Source organism: Hippocampus comes, unplaced genomic scaffold (genome assembly GCF_001891065.2).
Source record: "Hippocampus comes isolate QL1 unplaced genomic scaffold, H_comes_QL1_v1.1 scaffold522, whole genome shotgun sequence".
NCBI classification, from domain to species: domain Eukaryota; kingdom Metazoa; phylum Chordata; class Actinopteri; order Syngnathiformes; family Syngnathidae; genus Hippocampus; species Hippocampus comes.
In genome coordinates, this window is record NW_017805388.1 from 389,780 (window position 1) to 409,150 (window position 19,371).

The 19,371-nt window shown below is 49.7% G+C and overlaps 2 protein-coding genes and 1 long non-coding RNA gene across 3 annotated transcripts in view; 2 read left to right on the plus strand and 1 right to left on the minus strand.

Moving 5' to 3' along the window:
* LOC109517723 (uncharacterized) overlaps positions 1 to 10,539 on the plus strand; it is a 20,468-nt gene extending 9,929 nt beyond the window's left edge. Inside the window, exons 2-3 of the long non-coding RNA XR_002168601.1 lie at positions 4,939 to 5,050; positions 9,625 to 10,539. This is a non-coding gene — a long non-coding RNA (uncharacterized LOC109517723). The remainder of the gene's footprint in view (positions 1 to 4,938; positions 5,051 to 9,624) is intronic.
* A 1,747-nt stretch (positions 10,540 to 12,286) lies between these two features.
* cenpx (centromere protein X) lies at positions 12,287 to 14,597 on the minus strand. The gene is made up of 5 exons (XM_019873050.1): positions 14,497 to 14,597; positions 13,843 to 13,894; positions 13,362 to 13,415; positions 13,179 to 13,267; positions 12,287 to 12,413 (listed from the first exon to the last, which is right to left on the minus strand). Exons 1-5 carry the CDS (start codon positions 14,530 to 14,532, stop codon positions 12,399 to 12,401), a joined length of 246 nt encoding a protein of 81 aa, XP_019728609.1. The 5' UTR covers positions 14,533 to 14,597; the 3' UTR covers positions 12,287 to 12,398.
* A 393-nt stretch (positions 14,598 to 14,990) lies between these two features.
* Positions 14,991 to 19,122, plus strand: syngr2a (synaptogyrin 2a). The gene is made up of 4 exons (XM_019873058.1): positions 14,991 to 15,279; positions 16,579 to 16,816; positions 16,905 to 17,038; positions 17,127 to 19,122. The coding sequence occupies exons 1-4, from the start codon at positions 15,181 to 15,183 to the stop codon at positions 17,325 to 17,327; spliced, it is 672 nt and encodes a 223-aa protein (XP_019728617.1). The 5' UTR covers positions 14,991 to 15,180; the 3' UTR covers positions 17,328 to 19,122.
* Positions 19,123 to 19,371: the final 249 nt, after the last annotated feature.

The following is a 19,371-nucleotide window of genomic DNA, read 5'->3' on the forward strand; positions in this document are numbered from 1 at the left end:
GGCGGGGGGGGGGGGCGCACGCGCTTGGCATGCCTTGATGTGGGCCCCGATAGCCGCAGGTCACCGCGAAGACGTCGTGACGGTCGGAGGTGAAGGAAAGACCGTCGCAGATGTTTGTCAGCCTCCGCGAGACGGCCGAGGAGCCGAGCCCAACGTCGTAACCTTCGTTCCTGACCTTTGAATCCACGGCCGATTTCAAGTCCGCTCGGGTTTTCGTTCCGGCCGGGTCCCGACTCCGAGCGCGGATCCGGGCCGCGTGTGCTGAAGCGCGCGTCGCTCGCTCGTCTTGTCTTCTCGCGCTTTAAGGCGACGGACGGAGCTCTTTCCCGGTTTGTTTTGACAGATTCAAACACACACTGCTGACGCCCGCGCACACGGCAGAAGCGGAACGCGCGGTGCTGACGCGACCGCCCGCTTGTTGCAAACAAACTATGGCCCCCGCCCCCGAAGTGCCGGTCCAATTCCTGCGCTTTCATGTGGCGAAGAACGTCAACGATTGAAGCGGATGTCACTCCGTTCTGACCTTTTACTTGGAGCGGGAGTCCCCAAAGGGCGTAAATGCCTTCCTTTGCTCCTGGTGTTGCGAAAGGCGGCAACGATTTTCTCTCGACGCCGAGAGGACTTGGGCAATATTTTCACTGAAAAGGGATGTGCACGTTTCTCCGAGCTTTTCAGGCCCTGAAGACTCGCGCTTCCACATGACCTCGCCCATCTTTTCGTCTTAACGTTCGTCATCGACCTCAGAGCGCCGGATCTGTTTGGACAGCCGGCAACTGTTCGAAGCGCACGCGACCGACACCTACGGGAGCTCAGCTCGTCCCACCTTGACCTGAGCGTTCCTCCCCGGTCCAAAAAGTGCGCACGCGATACTAAAGCCTCCGGGTCCCGACCCTTATTCATCGACGCGCTTTTCTGCCGGGCGGCAGAGTGCGGGAAGCGGCGCATCGGGGCAGGTCTCCTCAAAGGAGGCGCTGCCGCGGCGCCGCCTCGCCCGACCACGCGGCGACGGAGCGGCGAGGAAACGGGAGCGTTGCGGCACCGGCCCGGCCGGCTCCGACCTCGGCCCCTCCGGACCGGAAGGCTCCCTCTCCCGCAGCTCGGCCGGCCTCCGGGAGGAGGGCCTGGCCCGTCGATTATTTGGGCTGCGAAGCCATTGAGGGACCCGACCGGAAGACCGCTCAAGAGCGGAACCTTTTGCGCGGGGAAAAAAAATGGACGCAAAGCGAGACTTGCCCGCCGTTGCCGGCAAAGACGGAACGTTGCTTCTCCGCTGGCCTAAACGCCACGGAAAGCACCGCGTCCGCAACGTCACTTCCAATATTTGGTCCTTGAAATTGTCTCGATTGGTTCCCAACGGCCTCTTCTCTTCATTTTGTCGACTTTGTCCTCGACCGAAGCGCTTCCTGTAAACACGCCACGCGAGCGTTGGATTTTTTTCATGCAGTCCGAGGTCAGCGTCCGCGTTGCCGTCTCAAAACTCATCTGGCCGGGGCCTTCAGAATCAGCACCGCCGGCCGACCCGTGTTACTTCGACTCCATGAGCCACGTCGTCGCCAACGGGAAAAAAGGCATCCGCATTTTGGCTCGTCCGAGCTGCGCGAAAGGGGCGCCTCGCGCTTCTCCTCGGAGTCTCATCCCGATCCCAAATCCGCCGCTTGGACGCGGTCCCGGCTAGGAGCGGAGATGAAGTCGGGTTTCTGATTTCAAGGGGAGATTTTTTGGAAATTCACCCAGGAGGCGTCGCAGTTAGCGTGTTTGCTTTTGTATGACGCCGCTGGAGAGGCACGGAGATGCCCCCGCCTCCCCCCGTGCCGCTGCGCACTTTCTCCACATGGGAGAGCGTTTAGTCCGTGATGTTGCGGTCTCGGTCGTGACATTCCTGCACTTAAAAGCCTGCCGTGTAAGTAAACAAGCTCACACATGTGGCTGCAAGATTGCTCTGTCCAGGGATATTTTCTTGGGAGACTTCGGTCCTTTTTGCTTCTGGAGCGGAACCGGGAATTCAAGCAAATTTGCCGGAAAACAAAAGCCGCATGAAAAAAAGGATCCGGCCGTCGTCGATGGCGCTCGTCCTCGTTCGGCTCGCAGGAGAGCTTGAGCGTTTTACAGATGACTTGGTGGCGGGAGGCCGGTTCCACCCCGGATGGGTGTCGGTCACCCCGAATCAGCTGGGAAAGGGCAGGCGGAGGGATTTGGTGCTTCACTTCCGTCCATTTACCGTGATCCTCTACGGTTCCGCCGTAGCCGCTTTGGTGTCTCGCCCCAGTGCGCCTCTTAGTGCAAGGGCACCCGCAGATTGCTTCTTAATCACACGCCATTCCAAGTGCGTCTTTCTTTGCCCAGCACTTGAGGACTGACGCATGTCATTGCTTCTGCGCCCTCGCCGCGCACCGACGCACAAACGCAGGAGGGCCACCGCGGCCTCGGCCCATTCGACGAGCCAAAGATTTGCCACCAACAATGGTCACGAGAGAATGCAATATCGGTAGAAAACACAGAGGAACGCTGAAGAGATTATGCTGAATTGAAATGCTGTGAAATAATTGAATCGTGGACTGGCAAAAAACAAAAACAAAAACCTTGGTGTTTTGGACATTTTAGAATGGAAAGTTTGGAATTTGTTTGCACCCAACGATGGTGCCAATGATAGCTTGATCGCTTTCAACGTTGCCTCGAACTCCTCAAGTTCATCCAATGCTACCTGAAACATGAGCGCTATTAGCTTTCGACTTGAGCTCCAATGTTAGCCTCCAACATTAGCTTTCAAATATCGGCTTCTGAAGTTGGGTTTCCACTGTTCCCAAAGGCACCGGGGCAGAGGAGCATAGAGGGGTCAGCTGGGGCCAGGCCTTGTAAAGATTTCAAGACAAATAGAAGTATTTTGAAACAAACTCGAAAACGTACCGAGAGCCGGTGACGGGAGGCCAGAATTGGGGTTAGGCGCTCACTCTTACGAGTTCCCACTAGGAGGCGAGCGGCAGCATTTTGGACCGACCGGAGACACCGGAGGGAGGACTGGCCGACTCCAAAATAAAGAGCGTTACGGTAATCTTGCCGAGATGTAACAAAGGCGTTTATGAGCCTTCCTAAGTGACGCTGTCCCTGTGCCAGCTGGCCAAGATGAAAGAAGCCGGACCCAACAACAGCCCTGATTCGCCGCTCCAATTTCGAATCATTGTCCAATTTAAAAGCTCATTTTGAGACTGCTGGCTTTAGATTGGGGCGCCCGGGTCAACAGGATGAAATGTACAAAAGACCGACCATCGAGACTTGTGTTTTCTTTTCATTGAAATTCAGTGACATCCGGGCTTTGATTTCCTCGAGCAAGGACAAAAGTGGTCTTTAGGAGAATGCATCCTTTCTTCTCGGCGGGACATCGATCTGACTGTCACCCGCGCAGCGGTGGAAGAAAATACCCTGTTTTCTTTGGACGGATGGGATGGAGGGGCAGCAAGTACAATGAAAACAGCAAGGGCCCCAAAATAGACCCCTGTGGACCACCATATGACAGAGGGGCAGAGCGGGCCTCAGAGCAACCTGGGCTAACGCCAAAAGTCCTGCCAAACCAGTCGGATCCAAGCTACTTTGGAGCGCTCTCGCTCATGGCCACTTGGCATTTGCTCATGGAGACCAACGTTAGTCGACGACTCCGACATTAGCTTCCAACATCAGCTTTCAATGTTACCTTCTCAAGTTCGGGTCACGCGTTACCGCTAACATGAGAGCCGAGGGAGAGCAAACTTTTCAACATTCCAATGATAGTTGACCACCCGGTTTTCTCTGCCGTGAACCCCCTCGGGGAGCGTCTGGCCTGCCTCCCCTGTCCTCGACTGGAATCTTCCATGATGCAGCTTTCATCCCGAATCGCCTCTGGCGTCTCTTTCCAGCAAAGGCAGTATTAAATGTCTCCTTATGGCTCGCCGAACCATCATGATGGAGATGCCGCAAACATTTTTTTTTTGGGGGAGGGGGGGCGCTTTTTAATGACAAGCATGGCTGCGCTTCGTCCGAGATGCCAGAGAGGCGGTACTTTGCGGTGGCGACTCTCGCCGAGGGTTTAGGAGGGAGTGGGGCGGGGTGGGCCGGTGTCGAGATGAAAGGCTCCAGTAGGTGGAGGATGGACCTCGCTCGTTAACATATCAGAGCTTCAAGGGCGTCCAGTGAGATCAAAGCGTCCGAAAAAGCATGAACGTAATCCATCAAACTCCCCGATGAGGACGTGAGAGAGCCTTTCACCGTCCCCTTAATGGCCTTTCATGAAGAGCCACAAAGAGAGCCTCATAATGGGCCTCAGACAAAGTCCGATGTGGCTTTTTTGTTTGTCATCAAACTCGACCAGCCCCCTTCTCCCACCGCCGCCTTTCGTGTCTTCACAAAATCAGAGTTTCTCAGGGACCCTTGCTGGGAAGACCCTCCTAATCCAAACAGAAATTGAACAGAACTACCACGTGTTTCAACGCCAATGTGAATGTCTTGAGCAACCCTTTCGACCTCAGCGCAGGGTTTAGCCGTCCCCTCAATCCCAGCAAAATAACAAACTCGGTAAATAAATAGAAATAACATGTCCACTACGTCAAGACGGACTGCGCAGATAACGAGCATCCCGACAACGCTGCGCTTCACCGTTGACACGATGAAAAAAAAAATCCTTCTGATCGGTTTGGCACCAGGGAGATTCCACGCCTGTGAAACCGAATGAAACCCCATTGCGGCATTTTCATTCTTCCTACGCCATTCCGACTGGAATGCAATTGGCCACGCTCCGTTGAAACCCCGGAGGCTGATATTGCACGGAAGGCGAGAACGTTGACTTATATTAACCTGGAGATGCACTGACAACGACTTTGCGTGCAAGGGTTTCTTTCTGTGCCAAGTAATTATAATGGACGGTAAAAATACATGTTGTAATCTTGTGCTGCTTGCCGTTTTGCTGCCGAGAGATTCCAAGTTTGATGGCTGCCGCTCAAGTTTTGCTGCAAAATCCTCAACATCTGCGAGATGAGAACAAATGAAAGACGACGACTCCCACTGACAGGCAGATGCGCTCAAGGTAAGACGCCGGGAGTTACATTTTCAAAGATGCCTTTTCCACGCTGTACTTGCACACCTTTCTTCACCGAAATTAGTCAGTTGGTATTGTTACTTTTCGAGTCTTTTTGTTTTTGTTTCGTTTTTTTCTTTTTGTGCATACTTTTTTTCCCACAAGTATGCTTCTTGAACTTCGGTCGCCTCCGACTAAATGATGATGAAGGTCTGGCCATATTTTCTCCTGAACGCGGCGGCAGCAGCAGCTGTCCCATTGTGATCGTCTCTCGTCCTTTTCTCTCGGTTTTAGTTTGAGGTTTTATTTTGATTTGGGTTTTTTTTTCCGCTCTTCTCTTTGATGCGGTTGCCCGGGTGCCGGCGAACAAAAGAGCTTCCGTCGGCTGGATGTAAGGGATTGTGGCGACGGGCGAGGAGGAAGGAGGGGCCGAATAAAGAATCAAAGTGAAGTGCGACGGCTTTTGGGGGCGGAGGAGTCCGTGTGAAGCATCGCGCCCACTGGGACGCTCACAGTTGTTACCGCTTCTTTTTTCTTCTTTGCGCTGCGTGTCATTGTGCCGCCGATGTGGCTCTGCTCATTACAGTGGGAAGGCCCCCCTAAAAAAAACAAAAACAGAGTTCAGGTACTACGATTTGGAGTTCAAACAAAATTTGGGGTGGAAAAAGGCCACGAGTTGGAAAAGATCGCGGGTTGATGTCCAAAATCAACTCGGTGAAAGCAGGGCCGGGGGGCACCTAAATAATGTCGTCATTACCCCGCCCCACCATTATTTCCACGTTTTCTCCTGTTGCGACGATCGCCCGCATCGTCGGCGCGAAAAGCCGACTCAAACGCATGAACTTTATTTGGGGTTCATTGGAGGCACTTGACACGCTCGCGGTTGGGCGTCTACTCCGATCTAACGTGAGTTTGAACGCGAGCGCGCTTAATTCCAAACACAGCGCGATCCCCGGTCGGAGGAGGGTGTGCACACTTGTGCCACCGCACTATCTCAGTTGATCATTTGTACTTCCCGCATCAAGAATCACTTTTGAGGGTCACGCGAATGGTGGCAAACCTTTTTCAACGCTTCATCTCGCTTCCCCTTTTTTCACCTCGAGCGGCGATTTCCCAAACAGAAGTTGATCAACATTTCAGCTGTGACATTTTTCATTCCATCAAAACAAGATTTTGATAAGAATCATGAACAAAAATAACAGTACCCCAACGCTCTTCTTTTACATCGTAACGTTTACCCAGATACACTCCGATTAATAGTAGTAGTAGAAATTGGGAGTTTCACAACTTCTGTAAGATGACTTGTTCTTCACTGTGGACAAAGAATAGATGAATATGTGTGTGTGTGTGTGTGTGTGTGTTGGGGGGGAAGCTCATTATCTTTGTCCTATTTTGCAATATGTTGAAAAAAAAAGTCCATTTTTGCCAATTTTAAGAGCTAATGCCGGCCGATGAATCCGTCAGGCCCGACATGTATCACAAGCAACAAGCGTACATGTCATTCGGTTCAGTAGTTTGGCATATTTGAGTTGAATTTCACAGTGGTACAGAACTTGCATGACGGCGACGAGTGTTGGCGTTTGTTATAAAAACGTCACGGGTAGGTTAAGCGTCGTAAAGCTTCGATGATCGTGACAGTTTGACGCTGGAACAAATTGATTGAGCGCGCATGATTTGGACACAGTCGGCGCTCCCGAGCCTTTGGTGGAGCCGAGCCAGCGGCTTCCTTTTCAGCCGGGGCCTCATTAAAGCCGACGACATCCCCTCGGCGCGGCCTCCGTTGTGGGGCCGGCCGGCTCGGCGCTCAATGGCAATTCAAGGGGTCGGCGAGGAGCGGGTATTAAGGGGCGCCGGCCGGCTTTTTACGTGACACCCGTCCTTTGACTTCCGAGGAGAAAAAGTGGAGTGCCAACTTCACTTCCGAGGTTCGCTGGTAGAAAAGTGGACGGATTGCAATTTTCTTGACAAAATGTGCTTTGAGCTCTTGAATGCTGCTCCCCCCCCCAATATCTGCGGAGAAATGTCTTCAGCGAGCAGCTTTCCAAGAAACCAGGAATGATTTCCAAGAATGACGAGCGCACTTGCCCTCTCGGCCGCCACGCGATCGGCCGCTTTCTTTGCCGAGGTCGCCATCCCTTTCCCGGGACTTCAAAGGCGCGGCAATAACAAACCGTTTCTCTCGGACGGCTCCCAAATCCCGGCGGCGGTGATAGACGATACCCCGGCGGTTTGTTCAGCTGCAGATGAGCAAACAGAAGGGGGACGCGAAGGCTACCGATGGCTTTGTTCCGACCCGGGCGGGGGCGGATCATCCGCTCTTCCTTTTCAGGTCGCGGCTGCCTTTGTTCGAGCGGAAAAGGCGGCCGCTCTCAGCAAATGTCCCCTTCCGTCACCTTTACGGGCCATGTGCCCTGTCCCTGTCCCATGCGGATTGTGGAATGCATTAGGAACGTACAGATCGGCGTTTTTCGCCCGGAACGAGGTCGGCCACCAATCGGAGGTCAGGAAAGCGTGCGCTTCATCGAGGGCCACTGCCCTGACCCCGCCAGGACGAGTTTTGCTTCAAGAAAAGGCCCCCCTTGCGCCCAGAGGGTCGACGTGACGCACGCAGCGGCGCTGGCGAAGGCCGCGCTGCAACCGAGGCTGAAATCTGATGGGACAAACACGTCGGAGACTCGCCGCAGCCAGCCGAGAAACGTGCCGCAAAATGAGGAGAGAAGACTGTGGGCAATTTCACGGGACGAATCCTCGAATCGCGGTTGTAAGCGCGGGTCGTGTTTTCCGACCGGCTTTCGGCCAGCAGAAAAGGCCAAGAAGGCCGAGTTTGGGGCGGAAGAACTTGAGCTCGGCAAAACACCTTTGGGGTGAGCCGGAGCGGAGCCACGCCCTTGACATCTGGGCTTCTTGAAAGACGAGCTCAAAGAGCGACAGAGAGAAATCCCAGACATCCCATCAGACTGGAATGAAAACCTACGGTGGGAAGGCCAAAAGTAAAAAGAGGGTGCGGATTCGGAAAACCTCAAAGTGTTTCACGGAGTTGCGTCACGGGTGTTGATGGATGCGCGGTCGGCGATCGTTCCGGAAGAAAAGCCGTGAATGAGCGCTTGCCGGCCTTCCGTTCCAAGATGAAGCAACACTCTGACCGGCCTCCGACGCCAACGCATCAACTCAATAAACTCATTTGGTAGGTCCTGGCACTGAAAAGTAATCACGGGTATTCTGGAGGGTTGGTCAGTTGGTTAGTCATTTGACTGGTTGGTCGCTCCGTCGGTTTCTTTGTCGGTCATTTGTTTGGTTGATTTACTTGGTTAAATGGAGTAAGTTAGTCACTTGGATAGTCATTTATGAACTGGCGATCACTTGGTTGGTCGGTCGGTCAATTGGTGGCTTCATTGCTGCGGAACTTGTCGAGTTCCCTGCGATTCTGCGTTGGGGCGGGTGGGGCCAAAAGGGGGGTTCAGACCCGTTAGAAAGGAGAGTCCATCAGGGCTATTCTCCGCGTAGTCCTGCGAGGTAAGCGCAATGCGACAATAGACGTGGACGCCGTTGTTCGCACGGAGACGCGTCGTCACTGCTGAGACCGTTTCAATTCTGCAGCTCAGCAAATCAGCGGCACCCGTCAGGTAAAAGCAAGTGTGCGCTTTCAAAGGGTGGCAAAAGGCAGCATTCACATGACCGTGACCAATACCCCATTCTCACACACACACACACACAAAATGGTCCAAATTTGGACGTTTTACTCCACTTTGGATCCGAGTTAGCAAAGGCCCGCTTGTTGGGAGTCTAAAAGATGATCACGAGCAAACAAATTGGCCAAGAGTGATTTTAGCTCAAAATCATTCTGGAAAAGGCCGGGGGCTAACCATTCTGTTCAATATTTACAATTGCGAATGCTAAGTGTTGTCGGCACAAATTTGGGTCGACCCCCGGACTCCGCGATTGAGAAACGAAACGGAATGGAGCCGGGCGCACGCGTGCCGATCGGCCGTTGCAAACTCGGTCGGGGAAGACTCACGCCCAAAACGTCACGTGGAAATCGCCCAAGATCATCTTTTCGACATGCGCTAATCGGGCCTTTGTTTACTCGGATGACTAGATCGGGCCCGATGATCCGTCGGCGCGCACCCCGCTCACCGCAAGTTGTAGCCTGCGAGGGAGGGCTTCACACGTTCCCAGCTGAAGTCCTAACCCGGGTCGACTTGACCGACGGTCCTTCCCGGCTCCTTTCCAAACCCGGTCAAACACGCTCTCGGGTTCACAGCCCCTCCTCCGTCTTGCGAAGGCTCCGAGTCTTCTTGATGCCGGCCGGCACTTGTGGCGGGGCCCTAAAAATAGAGCGCACCGCCGACCCCTGCGGTGCGGTCGGCCCAAAGTTTGACGCCTTTTGACGTCACCTCCACTCGCACGATATTTTTAGCGCTCTTTATTTTTTGGAGTTTGTGCGGTTACGTAAGGAGATTACTGTGTTATTGTGCCGGCGCTCGGAGGAGGGGCGACCGACTATAAGCGGGTATGGCTCCAGAAATAACCCTGCTCCGAGGCCTAATTGTGCATCCCTCTCGCTTCCCTGTCCCCTATTCCAGCGGCATGTCGAGGTCCCTGACCCGATCATCCGCCTCGCCGGTTCCGGAAGAATCCTTTCCCGCCCCCCGCGGCGAGCAAAGCCGGCGCAGCGGCGCACCATCCGCAGCCCGCGACTAACAGCCGAGCGCCACAAGCAGTTAGCGGTGATGCCGGCCCGGAGAAGCTGCCAGGTATGTTCTGATCAGCTAGCTCGGGACCCTCCTCGGACGGGGGCCCCCAAGGCCCGTGGGTGCCATCCTGCGTGCGTCGCAGCCGCCGAATGCGCTTTGTCCCCGCGCGCGCACACGCGAGCTCTCGGGCGACCGTTGTGGAATGCGCCCCGCCGCGGTGAGACGGCGGCGTGCCCACGAGAGGGGCCCAGGGAGGCCTCTCGTCTCCCCGGCGCTAATGCATCGCAGCCCCTTGCATCCAGCGCACGCAGGCATACAACGAGGCACGCGCCATTGCCTATTTAGTCAATCAGTGATTGCAGCGGTGGATCCGTGGGACACGTCTCGGCTTTGTCCTTCTCGTGATTCTTCTGCATCGCAGTCAACCCCCAACATTTTGCAGTACGCTACTTAGGAATTAATTCCCATTTTCTACCTTGATTCTTTCGCTGGAAAAAAAAAATCACTGAATGGACAAATAGGAAGTCTTGTTCATCAAAGAGGCAAAGATGTTTTGATGTCTGCGAGGAGCTGAGTTGAGGTTGTTGGCGAAATTAACAGAAAATCTTCATGACGTGTACGCTTCAGGTAAATATATATATATTTTTTTTTCGGTTTTTGCCTCCAGATGCAACAGAATGATGTCAAATGACTACTTTTCTATCAGACGGAGCCGATTTCAAAACACGCTCCTCCCCTCACTTGAACATACTTCCAAGGCACGCGAGGGCACAAAACTATGACTTTTCTGTTACGCAAGACATTTGTGGCATCTTGGGGCATGTTCGAGCGTGCTCAAAAACAGTGAATCAACAACACTGTAAAGTGGACCCCCGTGGACTCGTGGTGTGATGTTTGAAGAATTTGGGGGGTTAAAAAAAACAACAAAAAACAATCCTGACATTTGATTTCAATAATCCCAATCCCAATTGTAGTTCCACGTGATCAACACACTCAGCGCAGTGGGCCTAGCGTTTAAAACCGTGGACCTCAACCACCGGGCTGTTTGGCACTGTCCTGCAGATATCATTAAAGGTGTGTGTGTGTGTGTGTGTGTGTGTGCGTGTGTGTGTGTGTCTCTCTCTCTCTCTCTCTCTCTCTCAGGCCTTTATTTTGAAGGGTCATGACTTTGAAATCACACTAATACCCTGATCTTACTGAAATCCTGGTCTGGGACGGCACGGTGAGCGACCCGTGAGCTGGTCCGCCTCACAGTGCGCAAGGCCATGGGTTCAGTGGCCGGTCCCGGCCTTCCCCTGTGGAGTTTGCGCGTTCACCCCGTGCCTGCCCGTGTGGCTTTTCCCCGGGTACTCCGCTTTCCTCCCACATTCCAAAAACGTGCACGGTCGGTTCATTGATCACTCTGGATTGTCCCTAGGTGCGATTGTGAGTGCGAACGGTTGTCGGTCTCCGTGTGCTTGAATGGCCGGCAACCATTTGAGGGTATAGCCCGCCTGCTGCCCAAAGTGGGCTGGGATAGGCTCCGGAACGCCCGCGACCCTTTTGCGAGTATAAAGCGGCTCAGATAATGGACGGATGACCTCTCGGCCCGTTTAGCCGATGAACAAATGGAACATTCTCTCATTTGAATAGCGGCGGGTAGATAGGGTGGGCTCACTGCGCCGTCTGCCATTATGGAAGAGCATCGAGATGTTCCGTCTTGTCGTTCCAAATGGCCGGCGTGGATGGAGGGACAGCATTACATACGAAGGCGTGCGTAAAAGTGGCAGCTCGTCATCCGAACGAGCGGGTCGGCCCACGCCACAACTGGCACGCGGGCGGGATCCCCGACAGCGTCAGCTGTTATCAAGCCAACCGATTAGTGACGGACAAATTGGCCGCGCGTTCGGGGAAAAGGTGAACGTAAAGTAAGGCGGCGTGTGGATTTCCACCTTTCGCTCCCACTCACTTCCGGATGGACTCTCAGCTCGTGAGTCACACGAATAAATAGCGTGAGGTGTTCCGTTGACTCACAATGGAGGAACAAAGCATGGAAAATACCTTCCACCGCCATGAAAGGAGGAGCGGCGCCTCCTTCCCTTTTTCGTTTGGTGTTTATTGACCTTGCCACTGACACCCTGAACCTCTTTGGAGCGCGCTCCACGCTGTTTTGCTCTGTTTGCCTTACGACAGAACGTCTATGCGTGTGGTCTCTCGGGCCACGTTTGGCCCAACGCGCACACGCGTGCAACTTTCCCCCAGCGCCAGCGCTCCCCTTTGGCCTTCCCTCTACCTCTAACTAAACATCGCAGGACAGCAAAAGGGAGCTTCAAAGTGCCCAGAGGGGGTACTTTTTTCCCTCCCCCCTTGTTCCTGGCACTTGTCATCATCTAAGAGACTGGCTGCTCCCCTTATTACTCTAATTGCTTCCAACTGCCGCAGGAGGCTTTGATGCGGGGCGCCCGCCAAGCATGCTGGGAGCACCTGTTGTTGCGCAGGGGGAGCGCAGGTGGCGCGGCGCTGCATCTTGTTTTTTCCCGCAACACGCACACGGCTAGAAACAAAAACAAGGCAGTGTGGAGGCGTTTAATGGCACTTTTGGAAGCAGAGTCAGAACTGACACAAGTGTGGTGGGGGTGGGGGGACTACCAGTCGTAAAACACTCTGGTACCATCTTGTGGCAGCTAGAAGTCCAGCAGCTGAAAAAGGAAGGACAAAGGGAAGGTGTTAAAATGGTAGTGCCCAAAGCTGGTGAATATTTTTGCATTCTAACGTGGCAAAATATGCATGTGAAGTCCCAATATTGTTTTTTTGTATACTTTAGGTTGCCATCCTCATGTTCTACACTTAAGTATCTGTGCCTCTGAAGGTGGCGGCTCGAGGGTTTAGCGCGTCGACCTCAGGCTGATCGAACACTCCAAATTGTCCCTAAGTGTGAGTGTGAGCGCGGATAGTTGGTCGTCTCTCTGTGCCCTAGGATTGGCTAGCAACCGGTTCAGGGTGTCCCCCGCCGACTGCCCGAAAACAGCTGGGATAGGCTCCAGCACCCCCCCGCGACCCTTGTGAGGAAAAAGTGGATCAGAAAATGAATGGATGGATGGGCTCACAAGTTGTGTGGCTTTATAAAACAGGGCTTGGCCTGGTGAGTCACACGTGCGTCAATGAATGAGAGTCTCGTTGATGATTATTAGGCCAGTCTGCACCTCCCATGTAATAACATTTTGTACCCAAAATAACTGTAACTTTATTGTCGTGATGTTCATATTTTTTCTTTGTCATATTCCGACATTATTCTCACAACTTGGTTTTTGGAACACTTTTGCACAATATTACAGCTGTAATCTTGTAAAAAAAAAATGTTTTCTTTCTTATTTGTTTTTTAATACTGTACAGCTGGATTCGATTTTATGCATGTGTACCAAAATGCTATGATCAGTGAGTGTAGAATGTGTATCGCTCCACACCAGCTGAGGCAGGATCTTTTCAAAGTGCTCGATGTCCACTCGATCGCAATCCTCGCATTCAGCTTGTTTCTGAGAGCGCACGGTCGCCTCTGACAACCGGAACAACATGAAAATATCATCATCATCATCATCATCATCGTTGACTCTTAGGTAGAATAATATCTGTGTCATGGCAACCTTTACCTTGGACAAATATTTTCAGCATCTCTGCCACGAGTAATGTAGCCTCTACGCTTACTGCCACACAAGAGATTAAAGAAAAAAAAAGTTGAGTTGAGGAATCACAAGCACTTTTCATCAAAGAGAGTGAAAAAGAAAGAGAGAGGTTTTCCCCCCGCTCCTCTTCAATCCAGTTTCTGATTGTAATCTTTTTTTCTGCCTTAGCTTGTAGGAAAAAGAAAATGACAATGACCTTCTTCCTTCTGGGATTTGCTTTATTTCCCCTTAGATCAAACAAGCTTTGAAACTTTTTTTTTTCCTTGAGCAAGAATTTTTTTACAGAGCAGGAACTTGCATCAAATCTTTGGATCCATTTTTGTAGTGCAAGCAGTGCACATCAGCAGGCGATCTGCTTTAAATTACAGCAATTTCAAAAATAATTCTGATCAATAAACTCGAATTCATCAAAAACGGATGAATCACCCAGCCTTAGTCGCTCACTTACATCTGCTTTTGTCCTCCTTGAAGAAGCTGGATATAAGTTTACCCACAGTCTCCTGTGGGTGAAGCAGACAGGCACATTATTGGTTCACAGTTTTGTTTTTGTTTAGGGTTTTTTTTTGGGGGGGGGGGAGTAATAGTCGTAAATGTATATAAACAAGGTTTTAGATGATCTTTCAGTTCATTCACTACTTCTAGAACAACTCTTCACTGTATGTGAGATAAATATTCACTGGACATGGTTGCAAACGCGTATGACGTGCCCATCGAGCTCGAGTAGTTATGGCCCCCTCTTGTGGACTAATACGTCATATTTTTCCGGACTCGATATGAAAATGAGCGAATTTAACGCTCGTTCGGTGTACTGCGCCTACAACTGTCACATAACATCAGGAACTCATTTAATACATTAATATAATCTATATCTTGTTTATTCGGCTTTGGCAGAAATACAATTATGTCAGCTTTGACGTCACTTTTTATCGTCAAAATATTCTGTATTGACAGCGGTGTCGAAGAACAGTCCAGAAACGCGTTTATTTTCCCCCTCACTGAAACAATGAATCGCCAGTAATTTAGAATCTCACCAAGTAATAACTACAAGACAAAAATCATGCCGAACACGCTCGAATGGGAAAAAAAGTAAGAAAACGGTTACCTTCCTAAACGTAACTTCTATGTCGCTTTCCGCCATGTTGTTGACGTCGTAGAAGAACTTGGCGCTCGGCGATGTGATTGGACAGTAGGATTAGACGTCATTAGTCAGCCTCAGAACGATCATGCGACCGTTGGAGTTTTTTTCACTCTTTTTTCGTGTTTTTGGGGTTTTGTGGATACTAAAACGGTAATTATAATTAAAAAAAATCAAAATCATCTCTCTCTCTCTCTCTCTCTCTCTCTCTCCCTCTCTCTCTCTCTCTCTCTCTCTCTCTCTCTCTCTCTCTCTCTCTCCCCCTCCCTCCCTCTCTCTCTAGTGTGTGTGTGTGTGTGTGTGTGTGTGTGTGTGTGTGTGTGTGTGAGAGTGTGTAATATATATATATACACACACACACACACACGTCAGATGGCGCACGCAAAAAAAGGCTCGTGCCGCAATGCTGTGAGTATAACATGTTCCAAGTGAGCCTTGGTTCCCTGGTAAGAGGTATCTGTTTGTCCGTCTATTTCCTTGAAACTGTCGCGTTTCCGAGGGTCCTGAACGTCTCAAATTAAGGGGCGGGCTTAGTAAAGTTTTCAGGAAGCAGTTTCACGTCTCAAACAGAAAGTTGTTTTTTTTTTTCCGGCTTAGTTTTCCAGCTTTTTTCGTCGTTGTTGTTAGTAATTAAGAGTAAAGAGACAGGAAATGCAAAGCAACGCATATGGAGCCCCGCTGGCCGGTGGCGCGTTCGACTTGGAGGGTTTTCTGAAAAAGCCTCAGACGATTCTGCGATGCCTGAGTTGGGTGAGTGCGGGAACACAACCGTTCGTTAGTTAGCATGGCTAGCTGTCAAACAGCTGCTACAGCCGATCACATACTCGATAATTATTTGCAATAAATGAGATAAACTGATGATTGGGCTTGAAAGTTTAGTCAGAGGCAGAAGTTTGCTAAAGCCGGCGTCGATTCGCATGTCTCGTGCTGCATCACGTCATTGCGTCAATGACTTTTTGTTTGTGTTTGATGGCATGTTTCGTCAGTTCTGCTTGTCAATTGCGAGTTCAGGCTAAACGAGGAAGTGAGGCTCCTTTATGCAAAAGAAGGTGTTGCATTTTTATCTGGTGATTTGAGAATCACTATTGTATTCTATTATAGTCATAAATGTGCGGTAGTTAGTTGGTTACAAGCCTTTCGTATTTTTTCCATAATTATACCGATTTTAGTCACATGATCTTTAATCTTGTAACGTTACGATTTTATTTGGATAACATCGCAGCCCCCCCCCCCCCAAAAAAATGTATTATATTTTTGTCCTTGTAAATTTCGGCCTATACAAAGTTTTTCCTGTAATATTTCAACTTTATACTCACTCCGACTTATTGGTATGTTGTTTTTCTTGGGATATTTCAGCTTTATCCTTGCAACATGTGTACATATATTTTGTAACTTTTACTTTTAATATTAGGACTTTATTCTTGTAACTTCACTGTTTGTAAAGCATTCTGACATTTTCTTGGAATATTCCGACTTTATTTCTGCAATGTAATTACTTTTCGCTGGAACTATTTGTCGTAATATTACTTTTTTATAGCGAGAAGGCAATCACGTTTTTTTTTCCTATAATCAGCCTTTTTTTCCGTTTAGTCTCACAACAGTTTGACCTAAATTGTCGTCAAATTGCTACTTCATTTCTCACATTACAGCTTTATTCTCACAATATTCTGACTATTGTCGGAGCACTGCAACTTTATTCTTGGAATATTTCAACTCTTTTGTTCATAAAATCGAAACATTTTGTTTTAATATTAACGTTCTTGTAACAGTGCTACTTTGTTCAAGAAGCATTCAAACTTTTCTCACAACTTTTTTTTTCTTGTAACATTGAAACTATGACTAAAAAATGAAAATGAAACTTATCTACTTGCAAGATGCGAACCTTTTTCTTGTAATCTGCCACTTGTTTCTTCTACAATTATGACTTAAATTGTAGCGACATGGCATCACATCATGACTTTTCATTGAAATATTCTTGTAACATTCCAAAGCTTTAGTCTTTATATGAAGTCTTTATATTTTCCAACTATGATTGACTTGCTCCGCTAGCTCTTTGCCATCGTGGTGTTTGCCACCATCACGGCGGAGGGCTACGTCAACAACTCCTCGGAGCCGGAGCCCACGTGCATGTTCAACCGGCGGGATAGCGCGTGCAGCTACGGCGTGGGGATCGGCGTGCTGGCCTTCCTGGCGTGTGTGGCCTTCCTGGTGCTGGACGCCTACTTCCCGCAGATCAGCAACGCCAAGGAGAGGAAGTACATCATCATCGGGGACTTGGGCTTCTCAGGTGAGATGCCATTTCAAAGTTAAAAGTACAATCTTAGCGGGGTTTAAAAAATGCCAATATTTGGACCGGAACTATTGTGATGTTGCAGCGGCGTGGACGTTGCTGTGGTTCATCTGCTTCTGCGTCCTGGCCCACCAGTGGTCTCGGACCACCAGCCTCGCTGTGCCGGCTGATGCCGCTCGCGCCGTGGTGGCGTTCTCCTTCTTCTCCATCCTCACCTGGGTAAGCCTCGCCTTGCAAAACGAGAGCGCCCGAGCCACCGTTTTGACTCGAGCGCCACCGAAAGAGCCCCTGTACTTTCTGCTTCCAGGCTCTGCTGTCCTATTTGGCCTACGAGCGGTATCGCCAAGGCCTGAGCGACTTGAATCAGCAGTACGCAGACCCCGCTGGGGACCCCGCGTACCCTCCTGCCCCCTACTCCACCGGCAACAGTGGCCCCACCGGCTACCAGCAGTCCCCTTTCTCCGAAAACCAGGAGACTCCCGGAGAGTATCAACCGCCAACTTACTGAAAGACTGACGTTCCCAAAGTCCCAACAGAAAGGAGTGGAGGGTGTTATTTGCCAAAGTCCCATAACAGACACCTCCCTGCCCTCCTCGTTTCTCTCACTGGAACAAGCACGCTTTATTGTGGTGAATTATTATATATTTTTTAATGAGTTGCTTCTCCGGGAGAGAAAAGGAGGGCCCCGCTTCTTTCTTGTCTTTGTCCCAAAACCACTTGAAATCAGCCTCAGTGCGCAGTATCATAACAGAGGTTCGGAAAATACCTCTCACACGGATGTCCCCATTAAAAAAAAAAAAAAAAAAAAACCCTCAACGGCAACAAAAAACTACCACTGTACTCCTTTATTTTATTTAATAATCACTAAGTAATAGATTTTGTGCACTGCATCGGAATCAGTCTAGGAATATTTTTATTCTATCTTAATGTAAATGGTTTTTGGTTGGGAGTCCTATGTTTTTTGGGGGGAGGTGAGGGGGCTTTCAAGCCGAGTGCTCCAAACATTTACTGTGCCAAGTCACATATTTAACATTAGAAATATCTCATGACACAGCAACAAACAAACCAAAATGGCACAAAAGATAACTAACATCACTGTAGGGAAAAAATCTTTTGCATCTCCTTAATGAGAAATTCTCAGGAGATTTAAAAATGAACACCGGTAATATAAAAGTGCCGTCTTGCTCGAGTTATCAAACATCGCATGGTATATACATATACCATTGTGCACTAACATCAACACACCACCTGCTATGCGAATTTAGTATGACTGGTTACGGCTTCCCAAACTTTTTTTTTTTTTTAAGGTCTTTGTGCCATGAGGAGGAGTGTTGTGGGTGGAAATGATTTTGTACACAATGAACCTTCATGGCTGTCCTCTTCCTTCTACATGTATGTCACACTATTTTCCCCGTTTTCATCTGAAAAACACATCCAGACTTTCAATCTTGAGGTGGCATAATGCTGTGTAACTCCTGCAGAGTGATTTCTGAACACTTCCCAGACAGCTGAGGGATTCAAGAGAGTACCTAGATTTGTCCTCGTGCTAGTTTCAATGCTCTGAATTGCGTACAAATAACAGAAGGCGCGGGAACAGACCAGTAGTAGCGAATTGTGAAAAATCCAAAAGCCCATCATCCTCTTATTCGCTGTTTTTGTGCTCAAGACAAAGCAGTCACTTGCTTTGGTGCTACCTTGTCTTATTCGTGCCAAGGAACTACATCGAAGTGGTTTTCGGACCTTCATCAGCCTAAAGTAGTTCTTTGCTGTTGCCGTTTGTCATCGGTCTGGAATTACAAACCTTGCACATTTTTACTGCGTACTCAGCCCCGAACCTGCGTATTCGGTTATGAATGGCAACTTCTATGTACCTTATGTATGATGGTGAAAGAGCACTTATTGCTTCTGCCTATCACTACATGTTGCTAGTAGAGATGGATAAATATTATTTATTGAAGTCGCTAATCATTTTGAGACCAATTAAGTGGAATGGCATCATTTTTCATGGCACATTGGTGGTTGGCAAACACTGCTTGAAGGTAGAAGGGCCACATGATTTGATTTGTGTAATTTGTGTTGCTTTGCTTTTTTTTTTTTTCTGCACGTCGGCCACCATTTGATGACCGCAGTTCATCTGGTCAGGCACAGGGCAATCACCTAACTAACATGCCACTTACTGCATGATGATATTTTTGCTTCTTTGGGACAGTTTTGCCTCTATTGCACTGGAGAAAACACAAACTCAAGTGCCTGACACAGTATTCTCTTTGCCAAATAATAAACATTTTAAAAAGTTGGTTGCTCACCTGTTGGGTTCCTATTGATATCCTCCAACAGGATTGTGTGCAGGCGTCTGCTCCTTGAGCAAATATTTGACTAGTTATTATCTCAATGTGGGGTGAAGCACTGCAGATCTGCAAGATGCATGATGTGAAATGGTTACTGGTCAGTAAATACTGCATTGAAGGATTTTCATATTTTCGGTTGGTCATAGGACACGAGCCCCCAAATTTTCAAATGTAAATTTGGGGTTCTTAAATAATGGAAACGGA

Coding starts and splice junctions, on each gene's coding strand:
- cenpx (XM_019873050.1), bottom strand. CDS start 14,532: ATGGCGGAAAGCGACATAGAAGTTACGTTTAGGAAG. Junction 13,895..14,496: donor TAGAAGTTACGTTTAGGAAG/GTAACCGTTTTC, acceptor CTTCACCCACAG/GAGACTGTGGGTAAACTTAT. Junction 13,268..13,361: donor GCTGAAAATATTTGTCCAAG/GTAAAGGTTGCC, acceptor TCCGGTTGTCAG/AGGCGACCGTGCGCTCTCAG.
- syngr2a (XM_019873058.1), top strand. CDS start 15,181: ATGCAAAGCAACGCATATGGAGCCCCGCTGGCCGGTGGCGCGTTCGAC. Junction 15,280..16,578: donor TTCTGCGATGCCTGAGTTGG/GTGAGTGCGGGA, acceptor TTGCTCCGCTAG/CTCTTTGCCATCGTGGTGTT. Junction 16,817..16,904: donor CGGGGACTTGGGCTTCTCAG/GTGAGATGCCAT, acceptor GTGATGTTGCAG/CGGCGTGGACGTTGCTGTGG.